Source organism: Rhizoctonia solani, chromosome 16 (genome assembly GCF_016906535.1).
Source record: "Rhizoctonia solani chromosome 16, complete sequence".
In the NCBI taxonomy this organism is placed as follows: Eukaryota; Fungi; Basidiomycota; class Agaricomycetes; order Cantharellales; family Ceratobasidiaceae; genus Rhizoctonia; species Rhizoctonia solani.
The window spans coordinates 132,185-154,170 of record NC_057385.1 but is presented as its reverse complement, the minus strand read 5'-3'; the positions used below and the strand labels follow the sequence as shown (position 1 = coordinate 154,170).

The 21,986-nt window shown below is 45.3% G+C and overlaps 6 protein-coding genes across 6 annotated transcripts; 5 read left to right on the top strand and 1 right to left on the bottom strand.

Annotated features, from left to right (window-relative positions):
• Positions 1-18: 18 nt before the first annotated feature.
• Positions 19-1,896, top strand: RhiXN_01281 (Retrotransposable element Tf2 protein; the record flags this gene model as incomplete). The annotated part of the gene is made up of 1 exon (XM_043321100.1): positions 19-1,896. The coding sequence occupies one exon, from the start codon at positions 19-21 to the stop codon at positions 1,894-1,896; it is 1,878 nt and encodes a 625-aa protein (XP_043186923.1).
• A 5,533-nt stretch (positions 1,897-7,429) lies between these two features.
• Positions 7,430-8,434, top strand: RhiXN_01280 (Retrotransposon-derived protein PEG10; the record flags this gene model as incomplete). Its single annotated transcript, XM_043321099.1, has 1 exon — positions 7,430-8,434. One exon carries the CDS (start codon positions 7,430-7,432, stop codon positions 8,432-8,434), a length of 1,005 nt encoding a protein of 334 aa, XP_043186922.1.
• Positions 8,435-8,467: 33 nt separating this feature from the next.
• Positions 8,468-8,788, top strand: RhiXN_01279 (Retrotransposon-derived protein PEG10; the record flags this gene model as incomplete). Its single annotated transcript, XM_043321098.1, has 1 exon — positions 8,468-8,788. The coding sequence occupies one exon, from the start codon at positions 8,468-8,470 to the stop codon at positions 8,786-8,788; it is 321 nt and encodes a 106-aa protein (XP_043186921.1).
• Positions 8,789-9,027: 239 nt separating this feature from the next.
• On the top strand, positions 9,028-9,378 carry RhiXN_01278 (Retrotransposable element Tf2 protein; the record flags this gene model as incomplete). Its single annotated transcript, XM_043321097.1, has 1 exon — positions 9,028-9,378. The coding sequence occupies one exon, from the start codon at positions 9,028-9,030 to the stop codon at positions 9,376-9,378; it is 351 nt and encodes a 116-aa protein (XP_043186920.1).
• A 41-nt stretch (positions 9,379-9,419) lies between these two features.
• Positions 9,420-12,205, top strand: RhiXN_01277 (Retrotransposable element Tf2 protein; the record flags this gene model as incomplete). The annotated part of the gene is made up of 2 exons (XM_043321096.1): positions 9,420-11,976; positions 12,033-12,205. The coding sequence occupies 2 exons, from the start codon at positions 9,420-9,422 to the stop codon at positions 12,203-12,205; spliced, it is 2,730 nt and encodes a 909-aa protein (XP_043186919.1).
• A 2,030-nt stretch (positions 12,206-14,235) lies between these two features.
• On the bottom strand, positions 14,236-16,646 carry RhiXN_01276 (U3 small nucleolar RNA-associated protein 6; the record flags this gene model as incomplete). Its single annotated transcript, XM_043321095.1, has 2 exons — positions 14,236-15,120; positions 16,509-16,646. The coding sequence occupies 2 exons, from the start codon at positions 16,644-16,646 to the stop codon at positions 14,236-14,238; spliced, it is 1,023 nt and encodes a 340-aa protein (XP_043186918.1).
• Positions 16,647-21,986: the final 5,340 nt, after the last annotated feature.

The following is a 21,986-nucleotide window of genomic DNA, read 5'->3' as shown; positions in this document are numbered from 1 at the left end:
GACGCATCAGGAGTAGCTATGGGAGCCATACTGAGTCAACAAGGGGAGGATAACCAACTTCACCCGATTGCATATATGTCCAAGTCCTTCTTGGGCGCCAAAGCTAACTATGATACGCACGACAAGGAACTGTTAGCTATCATTAAGGCATTAGAGGAATGGCAAATTTTCCTAGAAGCAACGGACAAACCAGTACAAGTCTTCACGGATCATAGGAATCTGGAATATTGGATGCAGGCACGGACATTCAACCGCAGACACGCGCGATGGCGTATTTTCCTGAGCAATTTCAATTTTGAAATCCACTATCGCCCAGGAAAACAATCAGGAAAACCGGACGCCCTATCCAGACGATCAGACTATATTGACTCACCTCAGGAACCAGAAGTCATGCTACCATCAGAGGTTTTTGCCAATACGTCAGAAGCTGAACTTGAGATTGTCACAAAAATCCAAGATAAGCTGAAAGAGGACCCATCCCTAGAACCCATCATTCAGTTCCTGACAGAAGATGCAGACAATGCACCTCCATCCATTCGGAAAGCCTATTGGGACTATGATTGGGAGGAAGATCTCCTATGGTACCAAGGAAAATTGGTGGTTCCAGACTCAGAGGCCCTGAAGGAACAATTACTCAGGGAATTCCATGACTCCCCTTTAGCGGGCCACCCAGGTCAACAGAGAACCCTTGAGCTTCTAAGCCGTAACTACTGGTGGCCAGGCATGAAATCATCCGCCAAGGAATGGGTAGAATGTTGCCCCACATGTCAGGCCAATCGCCGGGCCCATGCCCCGGTCATTGCCCTCAAACCCCTGGAGGTTCCGCCCTATCCATTCCACACCATTTCCTATGATTTCATTACAGGATTTCCCAAGTCAAATGGTCACGACGCAATCTTGGTAGTCATCAACTCCTTTTCTAAATTTGGGCATTTTATTCCAACTACCAAGAAAATCACGTCTAAGGGCCTAGCGGAATTATTCATCTCACAGGTGTGGAAACTCCACGGATTGCCAGTCAGAACAATTTCAGACAGAGGGACTACATTCACAGGAAAGTTCCTAAAGGCACTCTACCAACGCCTCGGAGTGAAACCGTCCTTCTCATCAGCCTATCACCCGGAGTCAGACAGACAAACAGAGAGGGTGAACCAATTCATTGAGTTTTACCTAAGATCATACGTTGCGGCAGACCACTCGGATTGGGCCTCCTGGTTACCATTAGCAGAGTATGCCTACAACAATTCAAAGCACTCTGCCACGGGAAAAACCCCCTTCAAATTGGTTTATGGACAAAACCCTGTCATGAACCCGTCCAACATTCCAGCAAATGTGCCAGAAGCCAATCATATAGCAGACACCCTTGCACAAGAATGGAAGGAAGCGGAGTCAGCTCTGAGGATGAGTAAGGAAAGAATGGTTGGAAACAAGGGAGTAGTACCGGAATACTCAATCGGAGATAAAGTCTGGTTAGATGGAAAAAATGTGGAACTCAGGACAAACTCCAACAAACTGGACCCCAAGAGGCTAGGACCGTTTGAGATCACAGAAAAAATCTCCAGCCATGCGTACCGCCTAAGGCTCCCGGAAACCCTGAAAATTCACAATGTGTTCTACGTAGGATTACTGTCCAAGGCACACGAATCCCCTAGCCAACCTTTTCCTGAAAGACCCCCCCCTGAAACAATAGAAGGGGAAGAGGAGTACGAAGTTGAACAAATTATTGACTCCAAACGGCAACAAGGGAAATGGTTCTACTTGATCAAGTGGAAAGGGTACGGCCCAGAAGACAACTCATGGGAACCGGAGGAACTGCTAGAACACAGCCAGGAAGAGATCAAGCGCTTCAACCAAGCTAGACTCAGAAAGGCTTGTGACGCCGCCAAGAGCCTTTAAGGGGGGGGCAATGTTATAACCTCCTTGAATATACCATTAGAATCGCACGATTTTTCTATTATTTTTAGTATTTTTTACGAACTTCATATCTTTTGTTTTCAATCACGTGACCTTGGCGCTTATTATGCCAAGATGCCGCGCCAAGATGCCGTGCCAAGGGCGCTTAGGAGAAATCCACGCTTCTGCGCAGCCCGCAGCACGCTTCCCATTTGTCTTCTATACTTCTTTCTCTCACGCGCACAGACCATGTAGATAGTGTGCTTTTGTCTATATATACAGCAGGGAAATTGCTTGGAGACACCAAGTCGATTTTACCTTGTCTCTTACTCACTAGAGAAGGTAGTCAGCCAGCTAAGTAGCCGGCCCTCAGTAGAAACAGAGACACTCACCCCTTGATTAACTCATCACACCTCCCAGGCCTCAGGCCCCCTTGTCAACAGTAGATAGTAGTAGAGCGCCTTAAGCACTATTAGTATAGCCTTTAGTAGTTAGATTACATAAGCAAGTGTAGTAGTACGGCCTCAAGCGCCCGCCCACTAGCGTGTACCCAACCTTACAGTTGGCGTACGACAGAAACGCTTGAGGGAGCCAATACTTTGGTACATAGTAAACAAACAACAGTTCCTAATATTTGTCCCAAGGCAATGTTTGCCCCAAGGCAGTATTTACCTGTGTGGGTCCTTAGGTGTTCCAAGGCTAAGTGTTTCATCCTTGGAGTAAACAGTCCCAAAGGTAGGATACTTCTGCATTGGGTACTTACAGTAAATGGGGCATAACTCTGCCAAATATTGTCCGTTTGGGGAGTTTGACCCAGCGTTCTGGAGCGCGCAAACAGGCGCACCTAAGCGCAAGCGATTCGGCAGTGTGGGATGCCCGGGTGGTGGAGAAAAGGCGCATTTAGTGCGTCGGCGCTTAAGGGCTGATTAAGCGCCGGAGCACTTGCCTATGCGACAGGGGGGACCCTGAATATTTCTGGGTGTAGCCACAAGATAGAATCTTGAATAATAAATACTACAAACAAGAGAAATATTACTTGTTACTGTTTATCTACTCAGCTGAATTTATATATATTTAAATGAGTGAAAACAGCATATATGCGAAAGGCATCGCATATTGAGGGTATTCCTGAGGTTTATAGGTTTTGTAAAGGCCACCATTGGATAGAGGGACCTTGAAAACCTTAGTTCGCATCTTTATCTCATTTGTTTTACTGTAAGATTACTAGTGTAATTAATAAAATAAGTACAGATTAATGAGGAAATGTCATATCCATAACACCCTTGCTCTCCTTGCCCTCCGGCCCCCTCTCTCCGGCCCCCTCTCTCCGGCCTGATGCTTTCATGCAATTCTTTTGCACCCCCACCTTGTCCCTCAGATACCCAAGGATCCCACGCGGTCATTGTGCTCATTTGCACAACATTGGCCCCAATTTGGCCAAACTCCGACTTGGACCATTGGTTCTTACAATCAGTTGTGCAGAGCCTCTTGGCTCCCCACTCCTTATCTTTGCGTACCTCTTTCATTTTGTCTTGTATTTCACTTCTCTCTTTCTCCCCTGTTTTGCCCTCCGGGCTCACAGACACTTTCTACTGGCGCCTGCGGCCTCCTTGCATGTATGCACTTATGTATATAAGCAAGCATGGGAAGTCCAATGCCTCCCATTGCTTGCAACACCAGTTCTTACTTGTAGAATACATTTGCTTATCTTACTTGCTTGCCCTGCTCCCTCTTGTTGTCTTGACACTTGTCTGCACCATCCCCTTTGATTTGGCACTCACTCACTTAGTCATCTGTTTTGCCTCTGTGAGTCTAACACAAATTGATTAGCATATGAAACGTAAATTCCTAGCTCAACAGCACTAGATATGCTTATATTAGTGATGATACCTAGCATTAATTAAAGGACAGATAAATACTTACTATAAGTCCCATGGGAACCTTGGTATCCTATTGTTGGCAACAAATTTCCAGATGACAGTACACAAGACTGGAGTTTCTCCATCAATCTTGAGTTGAAAATGATAGACAAGTTGACAAGGTACAAGATTATTGTTGAATATAATAAATGCATATTGGTCTTGTTGGTTCCACCTAGCAGTTGCACAACCAAAACAAGCACCCAATTTTGTGATGTAAGGAAGCAATTGAGCAACTCTATCAGAGAAAAATGCACGGCCAGTTGAGCCACTGTCCAAATTGTGTTGTAACTCCAAGTGAGGCCAGACAGTACAGGCAAAGGCAAGGAGAAGCCCATAAGTTTCAGCATGTTCAAGCTTTTGGAGGTGGGTGTATGTTGAAGGGAGTTAGGGTGTACATATATTAGAGCCAAGCCCAAGATTTGCTGAAACAGTTGCATTTGTACCAAACTCAGAGCAAATGGAGTGGAGAACATCACGTTCTTCCTGTGATGCAGTGTCTAGTAAGGACTGCAATTGTAGATTACACACATATAGGGTTAATACAACATGCAGGTGTCAGCTTCAACTCACTAGTTTGTACAAGCAATGCATTCTAACCCAAAACTGCATCAAAGTAAACTCCATTTTACCTTTGTGATAATTGAGATTGACCTTTTGAAGTAGACCATTAAATCTCTCAAATGCATAGACCCACCAAGCATACGCAGGTCCAAAGCATTGAAATGCATCCTTGTAATGCATTGCCCAATGGTGGTTTGGCATTAGAGGAACACGCATGGGTAAGAGTGCCAGGCAGTATGATTGAAGTAAGTACTCCCCTCAAGAGACATTGTCCATAGTCACCAGCCATGAGCTGAGAAGATTAGATGCTGTGCAGAGAAGTAATACAGCATTGTAGAAAGATTTTTGACAACAATTAAAAGTTGGCTTCTTCTTTGCATTGGTAGGAACACGTGGGGCACCAAGGGGGATTTGGTTGGTGTTGTCTCTCCATACAGACCAGAGTCCCACAGGTAATATAGTAATTAGTTGGCGCAATTCATTGGCTTTTGTCATAGACACAATCAATACCAGGGAATTTATTCCCATTTTCTCGAATTTAAACAAAGGCATTTGAACAACATTTTCAATCACGTGACTTCAACGCTTATATCATACGCTAAGCGCCAAGCCACGTCCTCATCCGCGCTTAATCAGCATACATAGCCACCTCCACCTATGACATCATTGTGACACATATGCATGAGTAAGGCCAACTGCGGATTGGGGTTCTTATTGGATTAGGTATTGCATATAATGTATTTGTAGTTAGTTCACCCTTGTATATAAGGAGGCCAACCAACCATGGTAACACCCAGGTTGATTACCTCTTGTTGCATCCCTACTTTGTACAAGGACCTTACTGTTATGGATATGACATTTCTTCATTAATCAGTACTTATTTTTTACGCTAGTAATCTTACAGTAAAACAAATGAGATAAAGATGCGAACTAAGGTTTTCAAGGTCCCTCTATCCAATGGTGGCCTTTACAAAACCTATAAACCTCAGGAATACCCTCAATATGCGATGCCTTTCGCATATATGCTGTTTTCTCACTTATTTAATATATATAAATTCAGCTGAGTAGATAAACAGTAACAAGTAATATTTCTCTTGTTTGTAGTATTTATTATTCAAGATTCTATCTTGTGGCTACACCCAGAAATATTCAGGGTCCCCCCTGTTGCATAGGCAAGTGCTCCGGCGCTTAATCAGCCCTTAAGCGCCGACGCACTAAATGCGCCTTTTCTCCACCACCCGGGCATCCCACACTGCCGAATCGCTTGCGCTTAGGTGCGCCTGTTTGCGCGCTCCAGAACGCTGGGTCAAACTCCCAAAACGGACAATATTTGGCAGAGTTATGCCCCATTTACTGTAAGTACCCAATGCAGAAGTATCCTGCCTTTGGGACTGTTTACTCCAAGGATGAAACACTTAGCCTTGGAACACCTAAGGACCCACACAGGTAAATACTGCCTTGGGGCAAACATTGCCTTGGGACAAATATTAGGAACTGTTGTTTGTTTACTATGTACCAAAGTATTGGCTCCCTCAAGTGTTTCAGTTGCCACATGTACCTCCTGTACCCCCTCTTGGTATCAATCATGTATATACCTGTTTGTGCGCCTTCTCAGGGTATAAAAGGACCCTGTGAAGACGCTTCTAATGCATCCATTTATCCACTCTTATATATTGACATATACACACAAGCCTTTAACAGCTTATCTGCGCATTTACTTTAGTGATTGACTCACTGTAAATAGCATAGGAGGTTATTCGGCGCACTAAGACCATAGGCCAGTCCCAACAGACACAGGGTAACCTATTAGTGTACTTACTGCAACCCTGTGCCCCTTGACTGTCACAGTTGTTGAGTTCAACATTGAGTATAGTGCAACAATACTGTAAGGATTGTTGTGATTGAGTGATAGTGTTTCAATCCACCATACCCCTTATATTGTAGATAGCTTTATCTACAATATCTCTTAAATGCTAGATATATTTTAGGTAAACCCATAAGTCTTAAGTCTTACTTAAGCATATATAAGTCCTATACTTATTAGGCAAATCCTATAAATCCTGTACATTAGTCAGGTAACACTCTTACTTAAGGTACTATCCCAGAGACCTTAAGTATACATACCCCTAGTCACTTAGGCTTAAGTAACATTAGTCTAAGGTACTATACATAACCAACCACCTGCACTTCATAGTTGCTAGACTATTTGTTAGGAGTTGTTATCCTGATAACCTAGCCTATACTGTGCATATATTCTGTGCATATATTCTGATTCATTATACTAGTTCTTAGTTATTCCCATATACATTTTGTATATAGTAATTCTTTCTTACTCCTGTACTTACACGACTCTTAACACTTACAGTCCAGCAAACACTTGGGTACACGCCTTAAGCGTTGCCCCCACTGTACTTACGTAGCTTGTTGCCGCCTTATAGCGTGTGACCATTGTAGTTTAGTAGCTAGACGTTGTAGGGTAGACATCACCGCCTTAAGCGGTTCATACTTGTATTCTCACACGGCTGTAAGCGCCCACGCCCTTGACATCCTTACAGATGTCTAGGACACTAGGTAATTGACCTTAAGTTGGTTGCAAACTGTGCCCACCAGCACACTCACTCAGCTCAACAACAAGAAGACCCCTAGTACTAGCACAAGGGAAATCAGGTGATTGGGATTGCCTTTTGCTGTCAATAATCAAACCAGCGTTGTCCCCACCTAGTACCAAATGCTATAAGGCTAACGGGTTCTAATTGTCCGCATACCACCAGTCGCCGCACCATTTGTTAGCAACCCTAGACAGCCAATCCACCCGCTTGCAGAAGCACTGCCCCACATCACGCCCGTCCATGGCAGTTGATCAGGGTAAGAACTGTCCAACGCTAGGCCAGTTGAGGCAAGGGTTTAGCGTACACATACAATAAAGTGCTCATAAGTCCTGATATAGGCACCTACTAGTCCCCATCACACTTTCCACCATTACCTCCCGCACTCCCCCTTGTTCTTCCTCCCGGGCATCCATCCACGCTGGCCAGTCATACCCTACACACCCAATGGCAACCCGTTCCTGGCCACCCTCTCAAACCTGCTCCCCTGTTGATCAGGGACAGTTGAAACCCCTCTTTCCGCCAGCCTCCCCTGAGCTTGGCAAAGTATCTCTCAAGCGGGTCATCCGCCTCCTCTGGGGACTCCAAGCCCAGGTTGACCGCATTGAGTGGACCCTCTTGGAACAAGCCAAAGTTAGCCAAGAGGTTTGGACCAATGTTGAGAATATCTCACAAACGGTTGATACTGTCAAGGATGGGCTTGCCCAACTCCATCACTCCCGGGGCCCTCATACCCCAGAAGAACAAAAACCCCCTGCGGTCAAGGAAACTCCCAGGGCCGCGCCCAAAGCCAAGCCTATTGTCAAGGCTCAACCATTCTTTGGGGCCCCAGCCCCCATCATCTCTACAGGGGCCCCTAGGCGCAACCCCCTTTCCCTCTTCAACCCTTACCCCTGCTCTTCCTTCCCTTTGGGACTGGCTCCAGCAGCCCCCCAAGGACCTCCACCAGCAACTATTGTCCCCCCCGCACAGCCTCCAGTCCCCTCCACTGTAAAGGTGGACCATCCCAACGCCTTCAAAGGCAAAATTGGCTTGGAGGCCAAGCAATGGCTGACACGTATGTTGGCCTGGGTACGCCTAAACCAAAGGCAATTCCCATTGGACATGGAGGTCCTAAGCTTTCTGTTAATGAACATGACAGAAGCCACCGGGGCATGGGCCCACCCATATCTGGACCAATTAGGGTCCCACTGCGCAATCATCCAGTCCGTGGATGACTTCAAAATCAAATTCCTGGCTGCCTTCAGAGACCCAGACGCAACTAGAGCAGCAGAGCGGAAGATTACTTCCCTCACACAAACTGGCACTTGTGCCAAATATATTATTAAGTTCCACACGCTGCAGATGGAACTCAACTGGAACAATGCCGCTCTCCGCGGACAGTTTGCACGGGGACTCACTGGGAGGTCCGCAAACAAAGTGCCACAAGGGAGAGGCAACCCCGCACCCTGAGGGAGCTGCAAGATGCTGCCCTCATCATCAACAATGCCCTCCGTGAGGAGAGAGCCAGCCACCCGCAACAGGGTAATAAGTCTGGCAAGTCTTCTACCACCCCCGACCGGGGGGGCAAGTACCAGCCAGCAGGCCACCAAAACCGGTCCCCTCTCCTCCAATCCCAACTACGTCTTGGAGGAAGAATGCAACCGCCGCCGCGCAGAAGGTCTCTGTGTCAAATGCAGCAAATCAGGGCATAAATTTGCCAAATGCAGGACTGGATGGAAGGCTACCCCAAAAGAGGATAAGGGGAAGGCCAAGGAAACCGCCAAAACTGGCAAGGACTCTGAGTACCAATTGGGAAATGAGTAAGGGTCTCTGCTGCCGCGCGCAAGAACCCTACAGACATTAGTAATGGTTGTATAGAGATTTGTCATGTATCTACAGCTTTGAATTTATCACCCCTCTTCACAATCCCTATACAACCCAAGCAAGCGGAACCAATAGAAGTCCTGATTGACTCAGGCGCAACCTCATCCTTCATGCACCCTTGAACCACGGAATCACTCTGCTTACCACTCATTGACCTCCCCTCTCCTTGTACCGTAACTATGCTCAATGGGTCAAGCCCCCAGGCTGGCAAGATCTGGAAGAAGGCCTCCCTAACCTTCTCCCTTGATGGCAAACAAATGACCAAGGCCTTCCTAATCTGTAACACAGGGTCTCACGCTGCCATCTTGGGATTGAAATGGTTAGACGCACACAACCCAGAAATTGATTGGAATATGCAAACCCTCACCTTTCCCCACACCGCACCAGAACATGTAGCCATTGCCAAGGAGGAAGAAGCAGACAAGAACCCCCTTGAAGGAGTACCCTCTGAATACCACCAATATGCCAAGGTGTTTGGAGAAGAAGAATTCAATAAGCTTCCACCCACAGGCACTACAACATTGGGATAGAACTGACGGAAGAAGGCCCTCTCAACTCCCCCCTGTACAGTATGACAGATGCCAAGTCTGCCACACTCAAGGACTGGCTCAGGGACAAGTTGAAAGCCAGGAAGATCTGTCCTAGCAAGTCTTCCATCAGTTCCCCTGTAATGTTTGTTCCCAAGAAGGATGGCTCCCGCCGTTTGGTTGTAGACTACCGCCGCCTCAATAACCGGACTAAGAAAAACGTTTACCCGCTACCCCGTCCTGATGACCTCATGGCCCAGCTCTGTGGTGCCAAGGTCTTCACTAAATTAGATTTACATTGGGGTTACAACAACGTCCGGGTTAAGGAAGGCAACAAATGGAAAACTGCCTTCCACACTAAATACGGCCTGTATGAGTCCTTGGTCATGACATTTGGTTTGACAAACGCCCCAGCTGCCTTTCAACACTTCATGAACAAACTGTTTAAAGACTTACTAGACGTATGCGTCATCATTTACCTGGATGACATCCTGATCTACTCAAAGGATGACGTATCTCATATGCAACACATACATGAAGTTTTGCGGCGCCTGATGGACAACCAGTTATTCTGTAAAGCGTCAAAATGCACCTTCCACGTCACATTGGTGGAGTACCTTGGCATAATTGTCTTGGATAAGGGGTTCAGCCTGGATAAGCTCAAAATCCAGGCAGTCCAAGAATGGCCCACGCCCACCAAGGTTAAGGAAGTACAGTCCTTCCTTGGGTTTGCCAACTTCCTACAACAATTTGTTGCCAACTTTAGCCACATGGCCAGACCCCTGCACAACTTGGTTAAGAAGGATACGGCTTGGACATGGGATACCAAAGAACAGGAAGCATTCCAAGGACTGAAAGACACCATCAGTAACGCACTGGTCCTCTGTCACGCCAACCCTGAGAAACCCTACTTCCTGGAAACAGACGCATCAGGCGCAGCCCTAGGCTCCATACTCAGTCAACGCCAGGAGGACGGTTGTCTCCACCCACTAGGCTTTCTGTTGGAATTGTTTAAGGGCGCTGAACAGAACTATGACACGCACAACAAGGAACTACTTGCAATCATCCGTTCCTTGGAGTACTGGCGTATCTTCCTGGAAGGCACGGCCCACCCAATCACAGTCTTCACGGATCATTGGAATTTGGAATATTGGAAAGAATCCCGCACATTCAACCAGTGCCATGCACAATGGCACTTACTCCTTGCCGGGTATAACTTCCAAATTGTATACCGGCCTGGAAAACAATCAGGGAAGCCAGATGCCTTGTCACAACAATTGGACCATGCGGATATCCCACCAGAACCCCAGCCCATGTTGCCAGATCCGGTATTTGCCAACGTTGCCTTAGTTACACCAGAGAAGGAGCTACAACGCCAGATTGAGTCATCCCTGGACCAAGACAAGTCCCTGGAGGAAATCCTCCAATTCCTACAGAACAAGTCCAAAGCACCCCCCTCCATCAAACGTGCGTTCAAAGACTACAAGATGGAGGCTGGACTACTTTTCTACCAAGGACAGATTGTAGTTCCTGACGTTGGAACACTAAGGACAGACCTACTCCGTATCTTCCACAACAGCCCCTTGGCAGGACATCCAGGAAGACAGCGCACTCTAGAGTTGGTATCAAGGAATTACTACTGGCCCGGCATTTGTGCTGACACATATTGGCATGTGGACTCCTGTGAAACATGTCAACGGATCAGGAAGCCCAAGTACGCGTCTATCCCACCTCAGCCTCTTGAACTCCCTGTTAGACCCTGGCAACACGTGTCATACAACATGATAGTAGATCTGCCAAAAGACAGGAACAACAATTCCATCTTGGTCATAGTGGATAGCTTCACAAAGTATGGGATTTTTGTCAAATGTTCCAAGAAGCTCAAAGCACCCAAGCTAGCGGAGCTGTTCCTAGAGCATGTATGGAAACGGCATGGTATGCCCAAAAAAGAAATCTCAGACAGAGGAAGGGTTTTCAATAACAAATTCCTGAGGGCGCTGTACAAACGCCTAGGAATAGATCCCCATTTCTCCTTGGCATACCATCCCCAGAGCGACAGCCAAACGGAATGGGTAAACCCCTCTATAGAACATTTCCTTAGGGCATACTCAGGGATCAATCAGAAAGACTGGACCAGATGGCTCCCAATGGCGGAGTTTGCCTACAACAACGCGGTACACAGTAGCACAGGGAAAACCCCCTTCAAAGCCCTGTATGGATGGGAGCCCACCTTAACCCCGTCCAATGTCCCAACAGATGTACCAGAAGCTGATTACCTTGCCAAATCAATGGAAGCCCAATGGAGAGAGGTAGAAGCCGCTCTACGCCAATCCAAGTCACAAATGGTTGCAGGAGAAACAGGAACCCCAGTGGAATTTGAAGTTGGAGAAGAAGCATGGCTGGACGCCAAGAACGTTAACCCCCCAGTGGAATTTGAAGTTGGAGAAGAAGCATGGCTGGACGCCAAGAACGTTAACCTCAAAACTCTAAGTCCCAAGTTAACGGAGCAACAACTGGGACCCTTAAGGTTATTGAGAAAATCTCCAACTGCGCCTACCGCCTGGAACTCCCCAAAACAATGCGAGTCACAATGTCTTTTACGTAGGATTGTTGTCCAAGGTCAAACAAGACAAAAATCAAGCATAAGACTGGACCAGATGGCTCCCTGGCGGAGTTTGCCTACAACAACGCGGTACACAGTAGCACAGGGAAAACCCCCTTCAAAGCCCTGTATGGATGGGAGCCCACCTTAACCCCGTCCAATGTCCCAACAGATGTACCAGAAGCTGATGACCTTGCCAATCAATGGAAGCCCAATGGAGAGAGGTAGAAGCCGCTCTACGCCAATCCAAGTCACAAATGGTTGCAGGAGAAACAGGAACCCCAGTGGAATTTGAAGTTGGAGAAGAAGCATGGCTGGACGCCAAAACATTAACCTCAAAACTCTAAGTCCCAAGTTAATGGAGCAACAACTGGGACCCTTTAAGGTTATTTGAGAAAATCTCGACTGCGCCTACCACCTGGAACTCCCCAAAACAATGCGAGTCCACAATGTCTTTTATGTAGGATTGTTGTCCAAGGTCAAACAAGACAAAAATCAAGCATTTGAAAACCGCCCACCACCTGTCACAGTGGACGGGAAGAAGAGTACAAAGTCAAAGGCATAACGGACGCAGAAGAACGGGATGGAAAATGGTTCTTAGGGTAAAATGGAAGGGCTATGGGTCAGAGGAAAACACGTGGGAGCCCCAGGAAAACCTAAAAAATGCGGGGAAATTTTGAAAAAGTATGAGGAAGAAATGAAGAAGAAGGCCCTTAGAGGGGGGGCAGTGTTGTAGACACAATTGATACCAGGGAATTTATTCCCATTTTCTCGAATTTAAACAAAGGCATTTGAACAACATTTTCAATCACGTGACTTCAACGCTTATATCATACGCTAAGCGCCGAGCCACGTCCTCATCCGCGCTTAATCAGCATACGTAGCCACCTCCACCTATGACATCATTGTGACACGTATGCATGAGTAAGGCCAACTGCGGATTGGGTTCTTATTGGATTAGGTATTGCATATAATGTATTTGTAATTAGTTCACCCTTGTAATATATAAGGAGGCCAACCAACCATGGTAACACCCAGGTTGATTACCTCTTGTTGCATCCCTACTTTGTACAAGGACCTTACAGTCCAGCAAACACTTGGATACACGCCTTAAGCATTGCCCCCACTGTACTTACGTAGCTTGTTGCCGCCTTATAGCGTGTGACCATTGTAGTTTAGTAGCTAGACATTGTAGGGTAGATCACTGCCTTAAGCGGTTCATACTTGTATTCTCACACGGCTGTAAGCGCGCCGCGCCTTGACGTCCTTACAGACGTCTAGGACAGCTTTCTTTGTTGAACCAGTTGTAATCTGATAGGATCAACAAATTATATCTTAGTGAACTGGCCAAAATCTGTATACCTAAGTAAGCTCACATTCTTTGGGACATGTGTTACCCTACTGGGCCATTTATTCCATCCAAGAGCAGCTCAAATTGACGCCAATTCTCAGCTGTTAAAAGATAACCCCCAATTACAACCTGTAGCCACATGTGGCAAACAATCCCTATAACAAGGATGAACCATAAGTCAATCTGTAGGATGAGATCACATACCAAGATATAAGTTATGCATTAAATCTAGTGGAGCTGATGAGTAAGTTAGCCAGCCAGGTAGTAGATTCATTGCTGACCACCAAATGCCATGCTTTTTTGAATACTCATTCTGCTCCTTTTCATTTGCCCCACATATATCATATGCTAACTGGATAGCATCCCAATTGCTTTGCATTGTGAAATCTAAGATGTATGTTGTTATTCTGGTTTGAATGCGTAAATTAGTTAGGTTGTTATGCTCACTTTCAATATCATACCTTGTTTAGTGTTGATGTCCTTTTGTTGCCTAACACATATGCAGAAGTTGTCTTCAGATTGATGCCTGGGTATTCCTGTTATCTTTTGTCATGCAGGAGAATTGTTGTTGGCCATAAGGATCTTGAGGGCCACATTTTGGACAGAGTTTTGCACTTGGCCAGGCAACGTCTCCTCATATATGTGCATGGTACACCTAAGAGCAAGTTGGGTATGTATCTGTGGGTTGTATAATTAAATTACCTACCTTTGTAAAGTTGCTGAAGTGACATGATAATGGGTTGGATGACATGATTAAGCTCCTCAAGTGAGGGCTCTGCAGGCCCGGGGACTGCACATGCAAGGATGACATTCCAAGGATGATATCTCACGGCTTGATGTAAGTTTAAGATTGCAATATATATTCCGCCAACAGAGTACTTCTCTGAGACCCAAAACCAGTCCAAGTTCATGCTAGCAAAGAGTCCAAAGCCAAGTGGGATGGGATTGGAGCAGGTATATCTTCCACAATCCCATCTCTACAGACACGTTGCAATAGCCCAAATTGGTGAGGACCCCAGGCTGTACCATTGCAAACATCATGTAAAACTGACCCATCTCCATGGTTTTCATGAGCCTGAGCACCAGCTCGGAGTGATACAACAAAGTCAGGCCTCATAAACATGCGCCGTAGTGATCCAACAATATCCGTGTAAGCTGCAACTTGTTTAGGATGACGTTCTGATCTTGTGGGATTGCTATACTCCCAGAATACGCCAGTACATCCAGCCTCTTGACAGTTTGGCAAACAAGTATTCTTAATTGCATCCAATGTATACACACAGTAACACTTAGAACATTGGTTGTTTATTATAAAAGCTTGTGCATCAAGACCCAAGCGTTGATAGACCTTATTGAGTGTTGTTACAGGCTTAGGATGGTCCGGAATACAGTTCAAGGTCTTGTATCCAAGTAAAGTGATATTCAGAGTTTGCTCCACAGAATGTTGCTTGACATGGTCAATCAGGTTAGAGGCAACGGCAGCTAGGTAGGCCAAGCAAATGTGAGGCTTCTCTAGGATAGCAGTAGGTTGATCAAACAAGGAGGGGTCTTCATGCGGAAGGTACACAAGTTCAACCTCACTGGTAAGGGACGTCTCATCATTTGCTAGTTGGGGACTCCCAATAGCAATTGGAGAGCCAAAGAGAGAAGTTTTGTTGGAACCAGTTGAGCTGATAGTTGGTGCCCCAAGCTCTGAAGAGGACAGTTGGTGGTCAACTGGCAGACTGCACAAGAGGCAGGGTTGTTGATGGTGATCCATGAGGACTGAAGGAGCCTTGATGAGGTGGCGTCTCTGAGAGGTTGAGTGGTGAGCTTTCAATGTGTTTAGCGTTAATCAATATTTCAGCAAGTATCTAACTCTAGTAATTACCTTGGTAGTGCAGCTTTGGGCAAAAGATCAACAAAATTTTGTTGCATGGACTGTTCCATGATTATGTCCATAGCTTGAGCTTCATTCAATTGTTGTATAGCTTCTTTTTTGTCTCTTTTGCGGTGGTATCAAAGGCTTTGATAAGTGACCAGCTGGTGGCCCATAACTGTGTTTCAACATCTTGTGCATTGACACTTGTAGAATTTCTGTTATCAACAGACTGGGGAGTGTAGATAGTACTTTTATTAGAGATGTATATGATTGGATGGCGCTGGAAGCGTTATAGTACTCATGGACAACATCAACGGGCCAAAGTGTACCAGACACAGTTGTCAAAAGGGCCAAAAAAGCAAGTAATTGTACGGACTAATTCAAGATCTTGTGGCAAGCTTCAAGATCAAATGATAATTTTCCTTCTCACGCTATTCCCATTTGTCTGCTGTAACTACACTGTAATATCCAAGTAATGATAGATTATATGCGCATGACAAGAATCTGTGATCTCCGGCCTGTGATCTCCACATAATTGTCCGTGATCTTGAGTCACAGGCAGATTACGGCAGACCTGTGATCTTTAACTTCCCCTTGTGCCCTCCAGGTGACTACCCAATTTTAACTTTTTTCACTTTATGAATTTCCAATATTCCGCGGAATTTCTCACACTTTATGTGGACTATATGCAGGAACCTTGATCACATGAATGATCACGTGTATATAGTTACTTGTATATAATATACAGCTGCTTTCTCTATGTTCTTGTTGTTTTTGTGCCTTGTACAACTTGTTGGGATGCAGATGATGTAAGCCTTTGCCAAAGTGGCCATGCGTTATTGGCACCAGGAAGACTGTATGTCTCCCATCCCCATTCTCCATAAGTTTTAACCCGTGTAGCAGGTAGACCAGCTCCAAAGCTGGGGCATGAGTGAATAGCAAGATATTCTCTATGCGGTGTTGAAATAGATTGAGTTTGTTTGCCTTCAGCGTGTTAAAAAAATAAATAGATATATGTATGTAAGAAGCTTACTTGTACAAAGACCTTGAGTGAAAGGTAACTGAGCCCTTTAACTGTTATTGTGTTGGTGAAGCTATCATGTCAGCCCAATGCAGCACCTGTGCAGTATATTCCTAACACCTGACCCAGATAAAAGCTGTTGCAACTGTTCATGATGATCAAGGAGCCGCGTTCTAGAGGAGTGAGCTTGGAAACACCTCCACCCTCAACATTATAGACTACAGGAAGAAAACAATGAGTGAATGGCGGTATGGGCCTTTTAAGACAAGTGCACAAAAATTGCATAAATGTTACTCACCATGTATATCTTTGAGTGACTTTGAGAGTTTGCAACCAATTGTTGTTGCCAATTGTTCACCTTGGTGAGTCCATCACTGGTAACAAGACTTTTGAGTTGCTGTTCCGGCTTGTAGAACGTTGCTTCCATTGATGTCATGGTAAGTTGATGAGAGGCACCATTTGGGCTGAAATGACAGACACATATTTGGATTTGGCTTCAGGTTTCAAATCCGTTCTGAGTTTGCATTAGTTGCAGCAGTGGATGATTCACAAAAGTCTGCAAGCACCTTCCATGTCAGGGAGCACTGCTGGTAGTCTACTGGAAGAAAACTCAAGGGAGATAGTGAAGTGTTGGGCGGGAGCTGTGCTAGGTTATCTGGGTTAAGCAAGAATTGGAGAGACATTCTCCAATGGTGTTATCCAGTGCCTTGTTGCTGCTCAATGCTTGCTGCTGCGCATCCAATAGCATTGCTTCTGTCTCTATTATCTCTTTGTCTATTGCACTACTTTGTGCTACTTGAATTGCAGCCTTGGCCACAAAACTCTGTGAGTGAGGGTCAAGCCAAAAGCATCTTTTGATCCAGTAGCGCTGTCTCCATGTGAGTTATTTGAGGCAATGCCACAGGAGTTTCACAAGGTGACTGTTATAACCTCCTTACTTATACCATCAGATTCCCCTGACTTTTCTAATATTTTTACTATTTTTTACGGACTCAATATCTTTTGTTTTTTGATCACGTGATCTCAGCGCTTATTAGATGCCAAGATGCTGTGCTAAGGGCTTAGGAGAAATCCACGCTTCTGCACAGCCCGCAGCACAATTCTTATTTCCATCATATACTTCTTTTCTCACACGCACAGACCATGTAGATAGTGCGTCTTTGTCTATATATACGGCAGGGAAATTGCTTGGAGACCCCAAGTCAATTTTACCTTGTCTCTTACACATTAGAGAAGGTAGTCAGCCAGCTAAGTAGCCGGCCCTCAGTAGTAACAGTAACACTCACCCTCTTACTTGACCTATCACACCTCCAGGCCTCAGGCCCCATTGTCCTCAGTAGTTAGTAGTAAGCCGCCTTACGCGGTAGTAGTTAGCCTTAGATAAGTAGATTAGATAGCAGTGTCTGTATTAGTTATGGCCTTAAGCGCCCGCCTAGCAAGTACCCACCTTACAGTGGTGTACAACAGTGACCCAGATGTTACAACCTCCTAAACAATACCATTGGATTTGCCTATTTTTTCTATTATTTTTTAGCATTTTTCACGGACTTGTTATCTCATGTTTTTTGATCACGTGATCTCGGCGCTTATCATGCCAAGATGCCGCACCAAGATGCCGTGCCAAGGGCGCCTAGGAGAAATCCACGCTTCTGTGCAGCCCGCAGCACGCTTCTTATTTCCATCATGTACTTCTTTTTCTCACACGCACAGACCATGTAAATAGCGCACCTATGTCTATATATACAGCAGGAAAATTGCTTGGAAACCCCAAGTTGATTTTACCTTGTCTCATACCCATTGAGGAGGCATCCAGCCAGCTAAGTAGTTGGCCCCTAGTAGCTCAGAAGCTCACCCCTTTACTTGTGCTCACCACACCTCCAGGGCTAAGCCCCCATTGTTGACAGTAGTTAGCAGTAGGACACCTTAAGCGTTGTAGACCACGTAGTATAGATTGTAGTATAGCCTTAGTTAGTAGTTTGCAGTGTTTAGTATGGCCACAAGTGCCCGCCCACCAGCATGTACCCAACCTTACAGTTGGTACAACACCAGAGAAGTCTGAATTGTCATCTATATCAGACTTGGCAACAGGCTTGGCTATCAAATCCAGAGTATCTTGAGGGTGTGTAGTATTCAGTGATTCATTATTCTGTTTGAAGAAATGTGGGCAAATTGGAGGATGAAAGGGGAAGATCTGGAGGCATAATTCCACAGAGCCGCAAGAGAGCAACTGCTTCCCTCCATCCAATAATCACCCCATGATTAATTGCTTCAAGGGAGGGAATCTGCTTAAGATTTTCTACCTCAGATTCTGTCAAGTTATTGATCCAAGGGTCAAAAGAATATCCATTATTTGAGTCCCTCTTGTGTTCAAATCAAACTTGTCATAACCTGTATCTGGAAAGGTTATTACCATATATATCCACTGTCAAAGATATATATAGTATATGTGATGCACAGTGATATATGAATAATATATTGCTGGGGGATGTTGCACTCCCCCTGCCCCCCTAGCCGCGGACCCAATGTTAAGGGAGTCTACAGGCAAGGTCTGAATAATATATTATTATAGATTATGTCATCCCCCCCCCACCTCAAATCCGTAGTAGTTTAGTATAGTATTTGATAAAGGACTGGAGGGAGGGGTCATGTGACCCTGGGGACTGTCAGTCTCTAAGTCATGAGCGCTTAGAGTAATGACAGTTCTGACTGCATATATGTGAGTATATGCGGCCTTCTAAAGACTGTGGGGTATCCTATTAGTAGGTGGCCTGGTCAGGAGACATGCCAGCAAAGGCATGGGTCATGACAAAACTGACTGGTTGCTAGTAGATGCTGTTGCATTTTGGCATGTTTGTAAATATCCACAAGTTGTGAGAAGGTGAAATTGGGTACAAATGAGCAACATAAGCCAAAGAAATGTTCAATAGTTGGGGTACCATAATGCCATGGCATGAAAGGAATACCAGGATAATACTCCCGGTGTGCTTGAAGCAGCAGGATCATTTGGTGACTCAGAGTACACCAAATTTTGGTTGACTGTGGGGAGAAGAAGCTGTGCTGCAAGTGAAAGAAGCTAGGGTACTCCTGTTACAATCTCCTTATTTACACCATTGGATTTGCCTATTTTTTCTGATATTTTTACTTTTTTTTACAGACTCTTTATCTTATGTTTTTCAATCACATGATCTGGGTGCTTATGATGCCAAGATACCGCGCCAAGATGCCGTGCCAAGGGTGCTTAGGAGAAATCCACGCTTCTGCGCAGCCTGCAGCACGCTCCTCATTTCCATTCTGCTCTTCTTTTCTCATGCTGTCCTTGTCATAAATAGAGGAAAATAGAACTAGCCTGAATTGAACCAGCTTGACCACTAAGCCATAGAGCCCTATTATTCCTCTGCTGACAACCCATGATTACACCTGCTACCCCCCAAATTTGGGCTTGGGCCAGCATGCAACCACTTGTACTGGTCATGTGACCGTGTCCAGGACAGTCCTAGATGTCTATAAGGACGTCAAGGGTGCGGGCGCTTGTGGCCGTGTGACTAAGTACAATGTACTGCTTAAGGTGGCAAGGTTCTACCCTACAATGTGCTAACTACTAACTACGGTGGCAAGACGCTAAGGCTGCTACCTAAGTACAGTGATGAGAATGCTTAAGGTGTGGAGCTAAGTATTTACTGGGCTATAAGGCCCTTGTACAGTGTTGTGATGCAACAAGAGGTAATCAACCTGGGTGTTACCATGGTTGGTTGGCCTCCTTATATATTCTACAGGTAAACTAATTACAAATACATTATATGCAATACCTAATCCAATAAGAACCCCACTCGCAGTCAGCCTTACTCATGCATATGTGTCACTGACATGTCATGGTGATGTCATAGGTGGAGGTGGCTACATATGCTGAATAGCGCAAAGGCGGACGTGGCTTGGCGCTTATATCATACACTAAGCGCCAAAGTCACGTGATTGAAAATGTCCTTTGATTGCCTTTGTTTAAATTTGAGAAAATGGGAATAAATTCCCTGGTATTGATTGTGTCTACAACACAACCTGCGCTCCCACAAATAGACAACCCCCCTGCCAGACTCTTGACTTTGACTTTATTCATCATCATTTTTTGTTTTTCCTTGCTTTCATTCTGTTCTCTGCTATTTTATTATTTTTGGACCATCTGGTTGCCCTGGGATTCAAACTTGCAACCATCTTGAGCACTTATGTGTGTCAGCTGCTATACCCCAAAATGCATGTGACAAGTGACTGGTGCAAAAGAACAGCAGTTGTATGTAGGTTTAGGTGTTTGTCCTGTGTACTTTTAGCTGCATGTACCAGCTATACTACAAAAATTAGCTGTCATTAATATGTAAAATCTCATGAGGTCATACTGTAGGAAAGTAAGTGAGAAAATCATCTAAAGCAACCCAAGAACTGCCAGAAATGTGTATCAACAATTTAGATGGGTTGCCCACCAAAATGTGGTCACCTGGTTTTTGTATGTAACAACAGGTGAGTTACTGTCATAGACACACTTGATACCAGGGAATTTATTCCCATTTCTCAAATTTAAACAAAGGCAAACAGACTACATTTTTGATCATGTGACTTGGCGCTTATATCATACGCTTAGCACCAAGCCACGTCCCCCTTTGCGCTTACTCATCATACGTAGCCACCTCCACCTATGACGTCATCATGACACGTCAGTGACACATGCATGAGTAAGGCCAACTGCGGAGCGGGGTTCTTATTGGACTACATATGTGATATATTGTATTTGTAATTAGCAGCTATGTAGAATATATAAGGAGGCACACCAACCATGGTAACACCCAGGTCAATTACCTCTTGTTGCATCCCACATTTGTATGAGGGCCTTATAGCCCAGCAAAACTTACTTAGTCACTAGTTCCACACCGCCTTAAGCTTCATTGTTGTACTTAGATAGTTTGCCAATGCCCTTATAGGCTTGGTCCCTGTAGTATAGCTTGTTGTCATTGTAGGTAGCTTGCTCACTGCCTTACGTGGTTCTCACTTGTATACACCGGCCGCAAGCGCCCCCCCGCCTTGACGTCCTTATAGACATCTAGGACAGTTACTCACCTAAATTAGGTGGGATACCCATGTAAATGGGACCTGATTGACCCATCTGAATTTAGGTGGATTTCTTTTCTCTGTGTTAGTAAGAGGAGATGTGGGATAGGGGGGACAGGTGATAATGTTAGTGAGTGGGCATGTTAGTGAGAGGGTTATGTTAGTGAGAGGGTTATGTAGTGAGGGGAGCATGTTAATGAGGGAGGATGGGGGATGGGGGTAATGTTAGTTAGCAGGAATGGGGGACAGGGGGGATGCAGGATAGGAGATGTGGGATAGGAGGATGTGGGATAGGTGGATGCAGGATCATTGTCCTATACATCTGTAAGGATGTTGAGGCAGCAGGCACTTACAGCCATATGTAAATATAAGACAAACTGCTTAAGATGGTGTCAGTGCTACCTACAATGACAACTAACTATACTACAGCAACCAAGCCTGTAAGGGAAATGGCAAGCTAACCAAGTACAATTGAGAAGCCACTTAAGGCGGGTGTGGACTAGTACAACTAAGTGGTTACTGGACCTGAGGTCCTTGTACAGTGTAAAGATACAACAAGAGGTAATTGACCTGGGTGTTACCATGGTTGGTTGGCCTTGTTATATATTACAGAGGTAGCCTATTTACAATGCATTATATCAAATACTGTATCTAATAAGAACCCTGCTCTGTGGTTGGCCTTACT